At 50.2% G+C, this 17,550-nt stretch overlaps 1 protein-coding gene across 3 annotated transcripts in view; it reads left to right on the top strand.

Moving 5' to 3' along the window:
- RPTOR (regulatory associated protein of MTOR complex 1) overlaps positions 1-17,550 on the top strand; it is a 325,518-nt gene that overhangs the window by 293,336 nt on the left and 14,632 nt on the right. For all 3 annotated transcript variants that reach the window (XM_088829259.1, XM_088829260.1, XM_088829261.1), the window contains 5 exons: positions 319-429; positions 10,023-10,128; positions 13,241-13,355; positions 14,643-14,767; positions 15,881-15,985. In XM_088829259.1, the coding sequence (XP_088685385.1) occupies positions 319-429; positions 10,023-10,128; positions 13,241-13,355; positions 14,643-14,767; positions 15,881-15,985 (562 nt within the window). The remainder of the gene's footprint in view (positions 1-318; positions 430-10,022; positions 10,129-13,240; positions 13,356-14,642; positions 14,768-15,880; positions 15,986-17,550) is intronic.

Below are 17,550 nucleotides of genomic sequence, written 5' to 3'. Positions count from 1 at the left end.
CAGAGGCCCCGTGGGGCTGCTGGACCCAGCGCTGAGGGCCAGTGTTGGGCTCTGCAGCCAGCCTACCTCGGCCGTCTCTGGGGGACACTCTGCCTCTTTGCGCAGACTCAGGGCCCCGTCTTGACAGTCAGGGTTTCTTGGTCACCAGGACGCAGAAGTGAGGGCACCACAGAGATAACTGTCCTCAAAAACCTGACCACCGATACCTATGCCTTGGTCTCCAGAGAGGGACTGTCTCGAGCTCACAGAGAGGGTTGGGGTTGACGTGACTAACTCTGTTTCTGTCTTCTCCTCTCCTCCTTTCCAAACACCCCAAAGACCACCGATGACCCAGATGATACTGCCGGACACAAAAGTTTCATCTCGGCCACGATGCAGACAGGGTTCTGCGACTGGAGCGCGCGGTACTTTGCCCAGCCTGTCATGAAGGTAGCCATGCGTCGGCAGCTCTCAGGGTTTAAAGCCAGAATTCCCCAGCCTGCACTGCCCTTGTCCCCTCAGCAAGTAAGCACGGGCCTCCAGAGCCCCAGACTCAGGCCTGGGTATCTGAACCCTTCTGCTCTGAGCTCAAGATCTGATCCCCACTGGCTTGCTCACTGTGACCCCCAGGGGCCGTGACTCCCACCAGCCCACATGCTATTGCGCAGGCCTGCCCCTGAGCCATGGAGTGGGGCAGGCACAGGGCTGCCCAGGGCCCTGTTGTGCCCACTGGCCTCCTGTTCCACCTAGCATGGCTGTTAAGGGGATACCAAATTGCTGTCATGGTAGCTGGAATTAACGGTTAAAAAACAGCAAAAGAAACTGACTTCACTTACCTGCTTTCTGAGCTTGCCAGTATAAAATGTGTCATTTTGTCTTGATTGGCAGGGTCACCCAGGAGCTCCTCAGGCTTGAGCCGCTCCCAGCTTCAGGGACTGTCTGAGCTAGCTAGCTAGGGCTAATCTGACTTATTCTGAGACACTGCCTTCCAGGTTTGATGACATGCCGTGTCCTTTCACTGCAGACTCGGGCCACACATTCAGGGTGCCAGGGTGGGACAGGGCAGTGCTGTCAAAACAGAATCTTGGTGCCCATCTTTTTGCAGGGAGCACTGCAGGGGCTCCTTTTAGACTTTGATGTTCTAAAGCATGTTCTTACCTTCCTTTCCCCTCATAGATAATGGAAAATTGAAAACTGCAGCTTATTCTTACTTGTGTATCGAGCTATATATCCAAGAAATTTCTAGGAAGAGTGTTTGGACTATATTACAGCTTCTCTCTTACTTTCCTGTTTCTCTGTAGTGATTCTGGCTTTTGCCAGTTACAACAGAGAGTGATGGTTGTCAGTGCCTGAGGCAGGTGATAAAGGAAAAGCAGTCTCTCTGGTAAAAACTAGAATCCACCTAAATGTCCAGCAGAATGGTTGAAGAAGTTTGAAGTACTTGATACAGTACTACTGGAGCTACTAAAAACTAAAGCTTTGAAATTAGCAACTTAAGAAAATGCTCATAACAAAATTTCCTTAAAAGGGAAAAAAAAACAAGATAAACTGGCCACAAGATGGCCAGAGTTCCACACTTAGCACACAGTACCTTTGTAGTCTGGAGCTGGAAACGGCAACCCTCTCCAGTATTCTTGCCTGGAAAATTCCATGGACAGAAGAGCCTGACAGGCTACACTCCATGGGGTCACAAAGAGTTGGACATGACTGAGCGATTGAGCATGCACCTTTATATCAGGGAAAAAATACATTAAAGAAATGATCCCAAGAGATCACTGAGGCCTGTTAGAGTCAACCAAGTGTGTTGCCCACACCTGGGTCGACCTGTTCCCACTGATCTCTTGGGCTTCTCTGGCTAAGGATGGAGAGAGTGGGAAAACACGAATTTGTCCCAGGAGATGGCTCATTGCTGGTGCTATGGGTAGCAAGCCATCCTTTAGATCTGTGGTGCACAGTGTCTGCTTTGAAGTTAAGACGGGTGAGTCTAGTCTAGTAGTAACAGGCGTTCGGAATCCATACTACATTCTCCTGCTTCAGGCAAGTGTGGGCAAGCGACGCAGACTCTCACTTGGTCTACCATCTCACTGAAACTGCAGTGACTGTAAGTCACAGAAGCTGCTTGGTAGGATGCTGAGCAGCTGTTCTCGAAGTCTCTGGGCATGTTTGTTCTCAGTTCTGCCTGTAGGGAGAAGTGGCATAGGTAATCCAAAATGCATTTTTCTTGAACATAGACACAAACTTGACTTTTCCCCTAAGGATCTGCTTTCCTTTCCTAGGCATTGGGTACTTAGAACACAGGTGCCCTCTGTGAGCACACATCAGTTGACCTTGGAAGACGGCTCCTTGGGCGAGGGCTGCCGTTTGTGGGGACCCCTACATATGTGTTTACATGTTTCACTCAGGTGCAGACCCACAGCCAGCATCTGCTCTAGGGCTGAGCCATGCCTCCCTTTTTTTCAGCAAGTTCCCCTGCCTTTGTGCTCCTCTGTGTGTGTTCTAGCTGGGAGTGTGTCTGAAAATTCCCGCTGGGGAGGATCCCACATGTCGCTAGCCTGGAGGAGACAGAGGCTGTGAGCCCAGTGGTCTGTCGCAGTGCATCATGCTGGCTCCCAAAATGGACCCTGCAGTGCAATGAGGGGAGCAGGGTCCCCGCAGGATGAAGTCACCTTTCATTGCGGAGCCTGCTAGAGGAGCCAGGAAAACAGTTGCTGCATGCATGTTCTATCTGACTCACCATGTTTGTGATAACAAACTCTCATTGGATGTAGCTTGAAATGACAAGCTCGAGGTATTATGGTTGAAAATGAAGTTGTTACAGTGAGTTTTGTCTGTAATCCCTTTTGGCAACTTAGGGTGCTTAGGACTCAAGTGATTTTTCTTTTAGTTTAATTAGAGACCTTTTCCAAACTTTAGAAGAGGACATGTTTAATCTCATTGCTTTTTTAAAAAAATTTTATTACTTTTTCCAGGTGGTATTCATAAGGGCCTTCTTTTATTAATTTAATTAATCATTGAATGACACGTTTATGCAATAAAATACATTAGGAACTTTTTTATTACCCTGTTTCATATGCAAATTAAAGATAGCTCAAGGCTAGGATTGTACCTCAAAAAGGACAGAAGAACCCCAAACTCTAAATCACTTCAGAGGTAAGCATAGGAAGCTACATTTTCACCAGATAACATAATTATCCCCTATTTACAGTCACATGCAACTAATGGTTAGTGTGATTTAATACTCAAAACATGACTGTAATGACAGTTTTTGCTGACTTTTTTTCATTTCACAGTCAGATTTCTTAAAGGTCTGTGTGACCAAAAAGAACTACATTCTAGACTGTTCTCCTTTGATTAATGGTACCCCCTCTCTCTTCTCTGGTTTGGTTTCTAGAGTTCATGTCTTACTTTAGGCAGGATATTAAAAATGGTCTGTCATGTGCTTAAAAAGAAGAGGCATTCCGAAATTTGTTCTGATTATAAAAATAATATGAATTCTTTTTTCATTCTCAGGTTGGTAAATTTCAAAGATTGATTTCTAGCAAGAGGATGGATTACCGGGGGGTATAGGGTAATAGAAAGTCTCACACACTATGGGTGGCTGGTGAAATACTAGCTTGGTATAGGGCAGTTCAGTAGTAGCTATCCAAGCTATAAATGGGTAGGCCCTAGAAACCAGCAGTTGGAGAAGGAAATGGCAACCCTCTCCAGTATTCTTGTCTGGAAAATTCCATGGACAGGAACCTGGTGGGCTATAGTCCATGGCATCACAGAGTCAGACACAACTGAGCACAGCACAGAAACCAGCAATCCCACTCTGAGAAGCAGATTGTAAAACCACTACTGTACCTGGATATGTAATAACTTGTGTCAAGAAATGCTTTTACAGATTATTTGTAATAACAGAAAGTTTGAAAACAAAAAAGAGAATATTAGTAAGGAGACAGTTAAAAATGATTCATCTGTGTAGTAGACACAGACATTAGTCAGTGAGCTTCATCTCTGTGTGAGGCCTTGATGGGATGTCCTTGATATAGTAGGTCAAATAACACGATGGTCCAAGACATGTGCACAGATGTTGTGGCTCCATAGATGTGTGTAAGCGTCAGAGGAAGCTTGGAAGGTGACTCTTCATGTGGTTACTTCTAGAAAGTAGGACTGGAATCAGGACAAGGGACTGTCCTTTTTACATTATATACCTCCAGCTCTTTCAATTTTTTAAAAAAAACAACTGTTTGTTTCATAATTCAGGACAGATTAAAATATAACATTTAATTACAAAAAGAGCTTTATAAAAAAGTAAGAGCGAATACTTCTTGTACTTCCATTTCGTTGTACAGAGGCAGCATTACTCTGTTACCAAAACCAGTCAAAGACATTAAAAGAATAAAAATCTACAATCCAGTATTCTTCTTGAACATGGACCCAAAATCCTTAACATAATATTCATAAATAAAATGCAGCAGTATATAAAATAGATTCTACACTAATGACCAAGTGGATTCTATCCCAAGAATGCAGAGTTGATTCAGCACTTTTAAATTAATCCTATAACTGACTGTATCAACAGACTAAAGAAAAACCATATGATCATCTCAGTAGCTACAGGAAAAGGATTTGATGGAATTCAACAGCCATTCAAAATAGAAACTAGCCAACTAGGAATAGAAGGAAACTTCCTTACTCTTATACTGGGTGCCTACAGAAAACCTACAGTTAACATATTTTCACTGATAAAAGACAGTGCTTTTTCTCCAAAATCAGGTGTAAGGCAAAGATGTCTGATCTTACCATTTCCATTCAGCATCCTCCCAGAGGTCCTAGACAGTAAGGCAAGAAAAGAAAATGTGTACACATGGGAAGGGTGAAATAAAACTCTATTCACAGACAATATTGTATGTATAGAAAACCCTAACTAATCTGAAAGATGCTGCCAGAATAAGTGAATTCAGTAAAATTGCAGTATACAAGGTCATTATACAAAAATCTGTTTATTTCTGTATGAACAATTGGAAATTACAATAACATCCCCCCCAAAAAAAAATCATGAAGTACTTAGCTACAAATCTAAAAGAAAAAATAAGCAAAATCCCAATAGTGAAAAATGAAAAACATCAGAGGAGACTTAAATCAGTGAAGACCACATTCATGGGTTGAAAGACTATGAAGTTCAGGTGTCAGTTCTCCCTAAACCGATGTATATAGAGCAATGCAGTCTGAATCATAATCCCAATAGACCTTTTCTTTTCTTTTCTTTTTTTTAAATTTATTTATTTTTAGCTGGAGGCTAACTGCTTTACAATATTGTGTTGGTTTCTGCCATGTATCAGCATGAATCAGCCATAGGTCTACATATGTGCCCTCCCTCTTGGACCTCCCTCCTGGCTTTTTCTTTTTAATCAACAAGACTATTCTACAATTTATGAGGAAAAGCAAAGAAACTAAAGTAACCAAAACAATTTTGAAATAGAACAAAGTTGGAGGACCTTTGCTGCCTGATTTCGAGATTCACCGTAAAGTTAAATAATCAAGACGTGGAATTGGTGAGAGGACAAACACATGGATCAATGGGACAGAACAGAGTCCAGACATAGAGTCACATCAGTACATCCCATTGATTTTCCATGGAGGTATGAGAACTATTCAGTTCAATGAAAAGAAGGTGGTCTTTCCAGCCGAGTGGCACCATAGTAACTGGACACCCATTTGCCAAAAGTAGAAATTCACTCACTCACTCACACCTTGTACAATAACTCCTTAAATGTGAAGCTTGGAACCACGAAACTTCTGGAAGAAAATCTCTCTAACCTTGGGTTAGGCAGTAGTTTCTTTAATAAGGCACAAAGAGCACAGGCCACACAAGAAAAAGTGGCAGATTGATCTTCACCAAAAATCGATAACTGCTTTTTGAATAATCCTGTTAGGAACATGAAAGCGTGAGCCACTACTGCTGCTGCTGCTGCTAAGTCGCTTCAGTCGTGTCCGACTCTGTATGACCCCATAGACGGCAGCCCACCAGGCTCCCCCGTCCCTGGGATTCTCCAGGCAAGAACACTGGAGTGGGTTGCCACAGACCAAAATGAAATTAAAAAACACATATCTGATTTAAAAAAAAAGTCTTGTGTCCAATATATGTAAGCAATACCCAAAATTCCATAATAAGGAAACAAGTGGCCCCATTAAAAACAATGGGCTAAAGATCTGCAGATACTTTACCATAAAAAGTACCCAGGTAGCGAATAAGCTTGAGAAAAGATGTGTAGCGTCACAGCAGTTATTCACAAGGGAAGTCGAGTTACCACAATGAGATTAGATACTGCACATCTGTTAGAAGGGCTAAAATTTTCAAATCTATCAATTCCAAGTACTGGCAAAGGATGCAGAGCAGCTGAAACTTTGATACTTTGCTGGTGCAAAGGCAGAATATTGCAAGCACTTTGGAAACATTTGGCCCTTTCTCATAAATTAAACACATACTTACCATAGAGCCCAGCAATCCTACTCCTAGGTATTCACCCAGGAGAAATGAAAACTTCTGTTCTTTCAAAAGCCTGTACATGAATATTTACAGAAGCTTTATTCATTATCACCAGGAACTGGGAACAACCCAGGTATCCTTCACCGGGTGAATAAAACTGCTAGAATATTTCATATGATGAAATACTAATTCACCAAATGTTTTCTAAATAAACTGAAATATACACACTATGGATGAATTTCAGCTGCATTATGCTCAGTTAAAGAAGCCAGACTTAAACTGTGCAGTTCATTTATACGGCATCTGGAAAAGGCAAAACAAAGGTATAGCGATGGAAAACAGAGGTAGTGCTGGACTTGGACTGGGGGGAGGGCCAGACTACAGAGGGCATGTAGCAGTTTGGGGTGAAGGAACTATTCTCCATCTCCATTGTGCATGATTACGTGACCGTGGGGCTTGTCAGAACTCAGAACTGGGCCCCAAAGGGTGAGATTTACTGCATGTGAATTGCATCTCAGTCACCCTGATGCTTTGTGAGGTGTGGTCACATGATAAAAATGCCTGTATTTAGGTATCAGAACCTACAGTGAACTCTGATCTGCCCTTCAGAGCTTCTTCCTTAGCGGTCAGTGGCCTTCAGCTTTGTAACTCCTTAGACGTCGTGCCCAGAGGAGACCAGTCAGCCCCACAGCCAGTGCACTCCCTCCCGGCACTGCTGACTCCATCATTGTTTGGGGAGGGTGGGTTGTTAAACAAGGTCTCTGTCCCACCACAGGATTCACTTTGTTTCTGGTGGGAACCCAGGAAGCTCTCTGGTGGGGACTTCCATGACCTCATGAGCCTTCCAGGGGTCGAGCTCCAGTCCTGATAGTCACGTGCCTGGTGTGGATTATCCCATGCACTTGAACCCCTTTAAATTCAGAGGCTTTGAGGGTGTGCCCTGTATTTCACAAATTCACCATATGAAGACCTGCTCACCTGGCAAGGCCCACCATCAGGCTTCTGAGACCCTCTGGTCTTCCTTTGTTCCCGAGCCCAGGCTGCCCCAGTGACAGGTGAGGAACAAGGGGGATGCCGTCACCAGCCTTCAGCTGCCGGCTCCACGGGAGGCCTCAGGAGGTTTCAGCATCATAATTGGTTTCTGTCTGAGGAGAAGCCAGGTGTTAGGAATCCTCCACGTGTCATGATCCTAATCATGTAACACTATATTACCCTCACCCACGTCCCTCCAGCTCTGCCGGGAGGAAAGCTCAGCAGTCTAGGTCTGGGCTTCTGTTTACTCGGAAGCTTCTATTCAACCTGCAGAGCCACGTGGGAACGGGAGGGGCAGGGCCACTGAGCAGATGATTAAGAAGGGCTGAGCAGGAAACAGTCTGGTCCCTCCGTCCATGCTCATCCTTCCGGGCCGGCTGACGCCTGCTGCTTCTCGCAGCCTCTGCTCTCTCTCCCTCTCCTCGTCTCTCTCCACCCACGCCTCCCACACTGTCCCACTGCTGCCCGCCCCCGCTTGTACTAGTGCTTCGTGGCCATTGTCCCCAGGACGGTATGTGTGCTGGTTCCTGGGCTGTGGTTCAGTTCAGTTCAATGCTGCGAGTCCTCTGAGCTCAGCGGGGCCACTCCCCAGAGCTCCGCGCCCTGCTGCTTAGGACTCAGCCCAGGGCAGTGATGCCCGGCTGTTAGGTGGAGGTCAGTCTCTCTGAGGCCCCAGGGCACATGTGGCCACACTCCCACGCACAGCTGCCTCCTGCCCGCTTCCTTCCTCCTGCCTGCCCTCACCACATGGAGAACTTCCTTTCTGTCTGTCCCACTCCCTCCCTGATTCCAGGTCCTTCCTCTAAACCTGCAGAAACCAGAGCTTCATTCTGATTCTGTCTGTCTTTTCATCTGGAGGTTTTCTTATTATCACTCTATGTTATTGGTTATCTGTAATTTCTTTTCCAATAATCTCTGGATTGTCATGAAACAAAACCAACTGGTAAAAACCCACCATCTATCCCAGGTGCCTTCATGGGGTTATGTCTACAACACTGACTGCTCTGGAGGCTCTAGGTGACTTTTCTTCTGTTGTCTCCATGTCAGGATATCTTTGCTGTTTTGCTGGCTGTGGGTTTGTGATTTTTAAGAGAAAAAAGACAGGATTGTGGCAGTGAAATCCTGGAACACAGACCCCTCTGGTCTGTGCACAGGGATGAGATGAGGTTTCAGGTTGTTTGTTTGTGATCAGAGATAACAGGGAGCATTTGAGAAGACACAAAAGTGCTCCATGACCATTTCGTGTAAAAACTGCCTAAATCGTAACCTAAACTGCTTCCCATCTTGTCAGCTATGCTTGCACAAACAGGCATGTACACGTGACCATGTTCACCATTCTTCATCCTGATGCTATCTCCAGCAAAGAACATGACTTTTAAAATATTGAATATGGGCTCCCTCTGCCTGTGCAGTGTTACCTGGCTGAGTACAAGGCAGGTTAGCTCTCAGCCAAGAGGAAGTAGGGTTTTTCCTAGTTTATTTGATTCCTTTTATATTTGAGAACTTTACAGGTCTGAGTTCTCAAGCAGGCAACTAGAGTTAGGCAAGTTGACTGTATGACAAAGGAGATACATCGTTTTTACACGACAGTGATTATGTTCCGAATATAGTAAACTTAAATCCTGAACTGTTTGCTCAGTGTGGCCCTCTCCTAGACACAGCCCATATGCACGCACACCAGCCACGAAGCAAGAAGGGCCCGCATCCAGGAAAGGGGACTGTTCCAGCTTCCATATACTTCACATACAGAAGCTGATGAAGGAGGGCAGAAGTTCCCAGGCATAGGTTCGAAGCTCCTTCTTCACTCTCCACCCACATGGAGTCTGATGCCAGCTTTGCCCCTTTGCTGTGTTAGGTGGAGCCTGGCGGGCAGTGGCTCCTGCCTGCCAGCGTTGAAAAGGCCCCGCCCTCAGGCCCAGGCTGCCTCTCCGGCCCCACGGAGCAGCCCTGCCCTGGCTGCTGCCCTCTGTCACTTCTCATGAGCGTGTTCATTTTCTAACCAGAGGCTTCGTTTCCCTTTGGCGTCAAAATAAAAGCAAACCTCTGAGCACACCACATCTTTTTCTGATTTTGCATTTAAGGCTACAAAGGAGTTAATCTAGTGTCCGGCACAGCAGAGCCCTTTATGTCCCCTCCTGCAGGAAACACCTGTCCCTTATCCCTGCACCTCCCCCTCGAATTCTGTCTGCTTTTAAAGCAGCCCCCTCGCTGCCTTGTCAGTGTGACAGCTTCTGGCCTCTACGGTTGGGGTGTCGGAAGCAAGGGCTTCCTAAGTCTCCGCTCCGTATCCCCAAGCCAGCCAGCCTTCCCCCAGGTCCCAGGTCCCAGGACCTCCAGCTGTCAGCAGGGGGCAGTGCCCCCATCACAGGGAGGGAGGCAGGTTCAGGAGCTTGGTGACCACCCTCTGACTGTAAGGGTCTGCTCTGCTTTTGGGCACTGGACCGACCAGAGAACCAGGTTTCTTCTGCACCTGCAGAGAGGGAACCCTCTCATTTGGAAACAATTGTCTTAATTTATTTTTTTTTAATTGTTGAAGATTCCGGAAGAGCATGACCTGGAGAGTCAGATCCGCAAGGAGCGGGAGTGGCGGTTTCTGCGGAACACCCGCGTCCGGAAGCAGGCGCAGCAGCTCATCCAGAAGGGTAAGGGGCGTCCTCAGGGGCCACCGTGGGGAGTGAGCCGGCCCCCACTTGCCCTGGTGTGGGCAAGGAACGAGGCTGGCGGAGATGCTCCAGGGAGGAAGGGGTGCCGCTGTGGGCACCACTCACCTGCCCGGGAAGGCCTTTGTCCCCAGGGAGACATGGAGGCTCTCTGGGATCATCATCCAAGGAAGCTCCTGTCTGACTGGTGTCTTCTGGGACAGTCATGACTTCTACCTTTTGTAATTTCCAGAGAGAAAGGAGCAAGCCCTCTATCGGCCCTGGGGTCCACAACGGGGTGGCCTGTGTCCTCACCATGGGGACAGAAGACAAACATCAGGCCCTGGTTGTATTTGGCTAGACCCCACATGGCCCCCAGATAATTGCTCCCTATTACCCCAAGCCTGTAATATCAGTCACATTTTGACCAAACCTTTTACTAAATTTGCCAACAGGTGCCCTAACTGCCCACTTTGCATACCCCCCAGCCCCACCCCACCCCACCAGTATGGGGACGTGGGCTGCCACAGGGAGGGATGCTGGGTCGTGGGTCCCCCTTATGTCAGCTGCAGCAGCCCCCTACCCTCAGGCACTGAGGCTGGGTGGGAGGGGGCAGCCTAGGGGCTCCACCCTGTGGTTATGCCAGGACCAGAACACTGGGCAGCTCCCCTGCCCAGGGACAAGCCTTCTCCCTCTTTCCCAGCAGTACAGCCCCCAGGGCCCAGGAGCCAACTCAGTCCCACAGCTGTGGGTGGGCTGGTCTTCCAGCTCTGCCTGAGCCCTCATTGCTGGGCCAGCTTTGGGCAGTGGACGATGCTCCCTGGATGCTGCACAGAGTATATAAGCAGACTCCTCACGCTTTTGTGGAATTGTTTTCATGACCTTCTCTCCCTGTTCTGTCAAATTCCGGTGATTATTAAGGGTTACTTTTTTAATTTTTAAAATGTGTTTATTTATTTGGCTGTGCCAGGTTTTACTTGCGGCATGCAGGATCTTTCTAGTAGTGGCGTGCAGCATGTGGGATCTAGTTCCCCAAACAGGGATGGAGTCTGGGCCCCCCGCATTGGGATCATGGAGCCTTAGCCACTGGACCACCAGAGAAGTTTTTTGTATTATGGGTTACTTTTTAAAGTTGAGGCTGAGGACCCATGAGCCCATCCCTGCCTGCAGGCAGCCTGGAGTCGGGATCTCATCCCTGGCCCACCTGCCCAGGCCTGGTGCCCCCTGAGCACTTCCAGAAGCAATGCTGTTTCAGAAGCACTTCGAGTGCATTCACGGTGCTCTCAGTGAGATGCTCGGGTCACATTCCATTAATGCGCAGTCACTTCTGCTAAAACCAATCTTGGTTGTTTGTAACTCACCTCTGTGAAGGCGCATTCTAGATGTAAAGCCCCCAGGGATGTAGAATTCAAAGTCTGCCAGTTTTTCCAGGAGAGCTTGAGCCACCCAGCTTGATAGGAGCTCTTTGAATTATGGTGTCAAGGACCTATTTTCTTGGAAGCCTTGGTTCTTTAGAACCCCGGGCCTACCAAAGGGGAGAGCAGGACAAATTGGTTTCCCTGTACCCACAGGCGGCCTGGGAGCCAGTCTGCTGCACACAGAGAACATCTGAAGGCAGCAAAGGCCACACTCTGGGCTGGTGTTGTTTTGGTCAACATTGCACAGGGAGTGAATTTAGAGCCAGTCATTTGAGAATCAACCAGGTTTTCCAGACAGAAAAGAAAAAAAATCATCTTTGTAAACTAGGGTCAGGGGTTCTCTTTTCCAGTCTTTGTGGGAAAAAGATCTGCTTGTCTGACACACACCGAAAGGAACTGCTGAGCTGCTGGAGGCCTTGGCAAGTGAGCTTACAGACAAGAGCCTCACCGCTGGTAGACGTGGGCAGAGAGGGCAGGGCCACTAGCAAGGCCACAGCTTCCTCCTGCCTGCAGTGCTCAGAGCCTGGACTCTGTGAAGCGGTGGTTTCATCTGAGGCCGGCCGTGTGCTGGGAAGGATGTGAATCGCGGAATATCACCTGCAGGCCCAGCAAAGTCATCAGACGAGTCCACGAGGCCCCAGGAGATGAGCTGGGAAAGTTAATGCCGCAACCTCACCATCGTGCCCAGATCTGTGCGTGTGTGCAGAATGCCTGCAGTGACTCAGGACCTGGGTGTCCCCTCATCTTTCCTGGATCAAATTACACCCTCTCCCTGGGGAACCCATGGCTGGGGGAGGGCACCTCTGGGCAATAGTTAAACCCTCCCAGGCCTGTTTGCCTGTTAGTTTAACCCCATCCTGATGATTGAGTGGTTTTCAGTGGTAGCTGTTTTAGCAAAGGGAGGCGAAAAAGACTGAAGTCGTGGGTGACAGCAGCTCGCCCAGCAGGTGCCAGGTTCACGAAGCATGAGTAACATAGTCACTCTCCTCTGTGTCACCCAAGACCAGCATCCAGCGGCCAAGGAGGGGGTGACCCCAGGGCTGAGTGTTGTGGGGGCTGCTTGCCCTCCACCACGGGCAGGAACAGGGGCCGCATGCCTGGCTCCTCTGCGTGAGCCTGCATCCTTCTGCAGATACGTGTGTGAACCCATCTGATGGTCCCCATGCTGGTATCCTCTTTTCATTGTTCTTCTATAGCTCCTTCAGGGCCATAGCAGTTTTTCCCAGGCACCTGTGTTGGGGCCTGGGGAGCAGATCCTCATTCATGTCCTCTGTGTGACTCTTGATCAGCTGTCTTTCTGTCATTTCAAGGTTCCTGCTTTTCCAGTCCTGTCCTCCGCACAGGACTTTGGCTGGGTTATGGACAGTGATGGCCGAACCAAAGCTTTAGGCTTGGGTCTGAGTTACGAATCGCTACCTTACTGAACTTTTTTCCAAAATCTTTGACATTCTTTTCAGAAAACCTTAACCAGCGTGTACTGATCTGAATATTGCCTATCGTAACCATGAGTCGAATGCCAGCCCTGTCTGAGCAGAGGCAGGGCCCTGCCATCAGGAGCCCACCCTCACTCTGTCTCCTGCTTTCCTCTGGGCCCCTCCCAACCCCCCAAATACAAGGGGCTGGTGTCAGCCTTGGTAAAACACGTCATTGACGTTTACTGCAAATTGAGGCCCATCATCATGTGTTTCCCTCGGCAGGTATCACAAGGCTGGACGACCAGATATTTCTGAACAGGAACCCTGGTGTCCCCTCCGTGGTCAAGTTTCACCCCTTTACGCCATGCGTGGCCGTCGCTGACAAAGACAGCATCTGGTACGTGGGTGCTTATGGGGCTGGCCTTTAAGCTGGAGAACAGGTAGCCCCAGGGGATGTGGGCAGGACACCCACCGCCCCGTCTGGGAGTGGAAGCTCCTCACCCCGAGCCTTTGGGCTGCTTCGGGGGTGGGGACTAGAGAACTTGCAGGCAGATGTCTCTCCTCCTGGTGCTGCCCGCACCCTCCCAGGGCTGCACTTGGCCATGTTACCATGGGCGCTCCAGAGACCTGACCACAGTTACATGTGGGCCGGGACGGGAGCTTCAGACACTAAGATGGGGCTGTTCCTGTGCAATGAACAGAGAGCAGAGCACAGGGGCTCGTTAGGACCCCCCAGTGACAGGGCATGTGAGGGACCCACTCGGGTGCCAGGGCAACAAGTGTGCAAAGGGAAAACGTCAGTAACAAGACACCGCTTTAACTCAGCGACTGTCGCCCCTATGTCACTGAGAAAGTGCACACTTGATGGGAGAGAGCCATGGGAACGATTCTTTTTATAGCTGATAAAATGGATAGAATTCTTACCTATTTCTTATTCTTCTCCTTTTTTATACATAACATAAAATTTACTGTCTTCTCCATTTTCAAGCTTGCAGTTTAGTGGCATTAAGTACTTTCACCTTGTGCAGCCGTCACCACCATCTACCTCTAGGACTTTTTCATCACCCCAAACTGAAACTATGTCCGCAATAAACACTGACTCTCCCTCCCACTCCCTAGGCCCAGCATCCACCACTCAACTTTCTGTCTCTAGGAATTTGTCTGTTCTGGGAACCTCAAATGAGTGGAATCAGCTAGTAGTATTTGTCCTTTTGTGATTGGCTTATTTCACTTAACATACCATCCTCAAGGTCCATCCGTGTTGTGTCAGAACTTCCTTCCCTTTTAAGATGGAATAGTGGTCCATGTGTATGGATCACATTTTGTTTCCTCCTTCTTCCATCAGTGGGCACTTGGGTTGCTTCCATCCTTTGGCTGGTATGAGTGACGCTTCTGTGACCTGGATGCACATCTCTTAAATATGTACCCAGAGGTGGGATCCTGGACACATGGTACTTCAGTGTTTAGTTATCTAGAGGAGCCGTTCTTGTTCTGCGTGGCGGCTGCACCATCTTACACTCCTGCCAGTAGGGCACAGGTTCCAGTTTCTCCACATTCTGACGACACGTGTCCTTATCTGTGTGTTTGCTGGTGGCTGACCTGCTGGCTATCAGGTGGTATTTCCTTGTGGCTTTCATTTGTTCCTCCCTGATCACTCACCATATTTCTCTCTTATTTCCTGAAGCTTTTGGGACTGGGAAAAAGGGGAGAAGCTGGATTATTTCCACAATGGAAACCCTCGGTACACAAGGGTCACGGCCATGGAGTATCTGAATGGCCAGGATTGCTCCCTCCTGCTCACAGCCACAGGTGAGTAGGGTTCCCATGGTGGGGACCTAAACCCTGATGCAGAGGCAGCAGGGGACAGGTGCAGGACCCCAGCGTGGATTGGCAGCAAGGTTCTGGGACCTCGGTTGCTTCTTTGGATAAAGGGGACCGACCAGTCCCAAGTGGAGGCCACCATCATTAAAGGCACACCTAAGGGGAGAGATCCTGCTGGCAGCCCTGCCCAGGAAAATAGAGTCCAGCCCCAGCCCCAAGGGGGCCTCCCGGCAGGCCTCAGGCAAGGAGGGGAAGACAAACCACCGCAGTGGTGCGGGAGCCAGTAGGGTCTGTGGGGTATTTGACAACAGGTCACAATGAGCCTATCTGAGCTTCAGAGAGGATGCAGAGAGGTGATTCCTTGGAAACAGCAGACATGGCAGAGGGACCAGGGCCCTTTGGGAGTCAGGTCCCAGTGGAGAAGCAGCATGAGGCCTAAGTTCTAAAGCAGGGAGGCATCACATCTCAGCGGAGATCAGGGGCAGGCCAGCAGATGGCAGAGCCAGGGACTCTGCTCGATGCGAGATACCCAGTGTGTCCCCAGGTGACCTTGAGCTCCCTCTGCAGCTCAAGGCCAGGTTGTCCATGAGGGGCTAGTGAGGCTAGAGAACAGGGTCCTGGGGACAGCAACACCAGGAGGAAGGAAGGAAGGACAGACAGACCAGCAGACAGGTGGTGGTGCCACACTTGGGCCCTCCTGGCTGCCCATCTGCCTGAGAACACTGGGACCTCTGCCCCATCCTGGGGCTGGAGAGGTGGGGAGCGGGGTGTCCCACCGGCCTCCTGAGCCGTGTGACGGGGTAGGGGGAGAGGCCCTGTCCCTGTGAGAGACCGGCTCTTCTTGGCAGATGATGCCCATGGGGGTGGGGGAAATTGGAAATGCTGAGGTGGGGGCTCCACCCTGAAGCCCCAAGTCAGGCCGGAAGGGGTCTCACACTGCCTGTATGCGGCTCCTCCCCAGATGAGAGAACCGTCTGCCCCTTGGGCTGCCTGGTGTGGGCCTGAGCAGCCTGTGTCCTCCGGCACCCCCAGGAAGGGAGCCTCCTCCCCTTCCCAGAGCAGCCAGGCCTGCGTTTGAATCTCCTCTCTCCTCTCCCCAAGATGATGGTGCCATCAGGGTCTGGAAGAACTTTGCTGATTTGGAAAAGAACCCGGAAATGGTGACGGCGTGGCAGGGGCTCTCGGACATGCTGCCCACCACCCGAGGTGGGTGCTCCACGGGTCCTGCAGGAGGTCGGTCCACTCGGAGCCCCTGAGTCCCAACCCAGCCAGCTTCCCTCTTGGGAAGCTCTGCTTGCAGCGAGGTGAAGGGGAGGGTGTGTGTGTGTGTCTTGCCGAGTTCTGAGCAGCCCACAGCCCCTGTCCTTGGCTTGAAGCGTGTGTTGCTTGTGAGAGTGCAGGCACGGCGGGGTCTGGGGCTGCATCCTGTGCCCCTCATACCCAGGGAAATCCCCTTTCGGCGATGAGCACACAGCGGGCACCCTGGTAGTGTCTGTTCCTCGGGAGAGGCCAGTGCACCGCCCACCTGCTCTGGGCTGAAGGAGGTGTGGCTGCAGTGTCTGCCAGACACCACTCTGTGTGCTGCCTGTTGGTAGGCACAGCCACCCCACAGCCAAGGTGAGAGACACCGGCACTGCCTGCCGGTCTCTGGGTCCAGACCCATCATCGGGAGGTCTGCGCCCCTCAGCCTGGCACTCCCTGTGCACACAGCATTTATGTGGCCATCAGTCTGGGTTTCCAGAGCCAGCCTCCAGTGTGATCGCAAAGCCCCTGCCAGATGGAGGCAAGAGAGGCTTGCTATTCATTGCCCGCACCTCCGCCCACCTGGGGTCTCTCCGTGGCCTCGAGAGGAGATCAGGTGCTTGCACAGCTGCTTCTGTCTCCTCCATCTAAGCGCCCTCAGGGGCACGGCCAGCTCCACAGCAGACACTTCCTTATATGTTAATCTTTTAAGTGTTTTTACATTTTCTTCAGGGACAAAGTAGTTGTGTATCGAACCCCACAAGTCCCAACACAGCCATTTTCTTGTTGCCTGGGCCCCTGGGAGCCCAGTCCTGTGCTCCCATGGATGACAGCTGCCATCACAGGGTCCCTCCATCTCTGTCTTGCTTTTTCCTGTTCTCTGCCCTGCAGCGCCCCCACCTTCCACCCACTCAGCCGCCGGCCCCACCCCAGGCCTGTGCTAAGGCTCCAGCAGAGCAGGTGGCTGACGGCCTCCCCGTGGTCCTCCGGCGCTCACTCTCACAGGCGTGTTTCGTTGCAGGATTTGCTGGGCAAGATGAGGCGCAGTCTTCAGTCCTTAGCTTCCTGCTGCCATCCCAGCAGGCAGCCCATCCCAGGCTCCAGCCGGTCACAGACCCCTGCGTGGGGAAGGCCAGAGCTGGTGGAGAGCAGGGTCAGGCTTCCAGCTGGGCCAGAAGATGGGAAGGTGGGGAGCCCACTGGTGGCCCAGTGAATACGCTGTTGTGTGGCCTTTCCCTTTTGCAGTGGCCCACCTACCTATAGCCCCGGATGCCTGCCACCCCCAAAGGACGTGTCTGTGGTTTATTCACCCACAGTGTCGCTTGACTTTGCTCCAGTGAAGGGGAGAGGAGCTGCCTGTCCAGGAGACAGTGCAGGGGTGACGGGCTCTAGCTGAGCTGACAGCAGTGCGGCCCTGGGGCACCCCTGCACTGTCTCCCCCAGATGTCACCTGTGTGGGCGGAACCACTCCTGGCCCAGGTGTGCGCTGCAGCCCTTCCTTGAGAGTGGGTTCCACTGGTGTAGACAGA

This window comes from Moschus berezovskii, chromosome 20 (assembly GCF_049115385.1).
Source record: "Moschus berezovskii isolate FMDL1 chromosome 20, NW_MosBer_1.0, whole genome shotgun sequence".
In the NCBI taxonomy this organism is placed as follows: domain Eukaryota; kingdom Metazoa; phylum Chordata; class Mammalia; order Artiodactyla; family Moschidae; genus Moschus; species Moschus berezovskii.
This window is presented reverse-complemented; position numbering and strand designations above follow the sequence as displayed.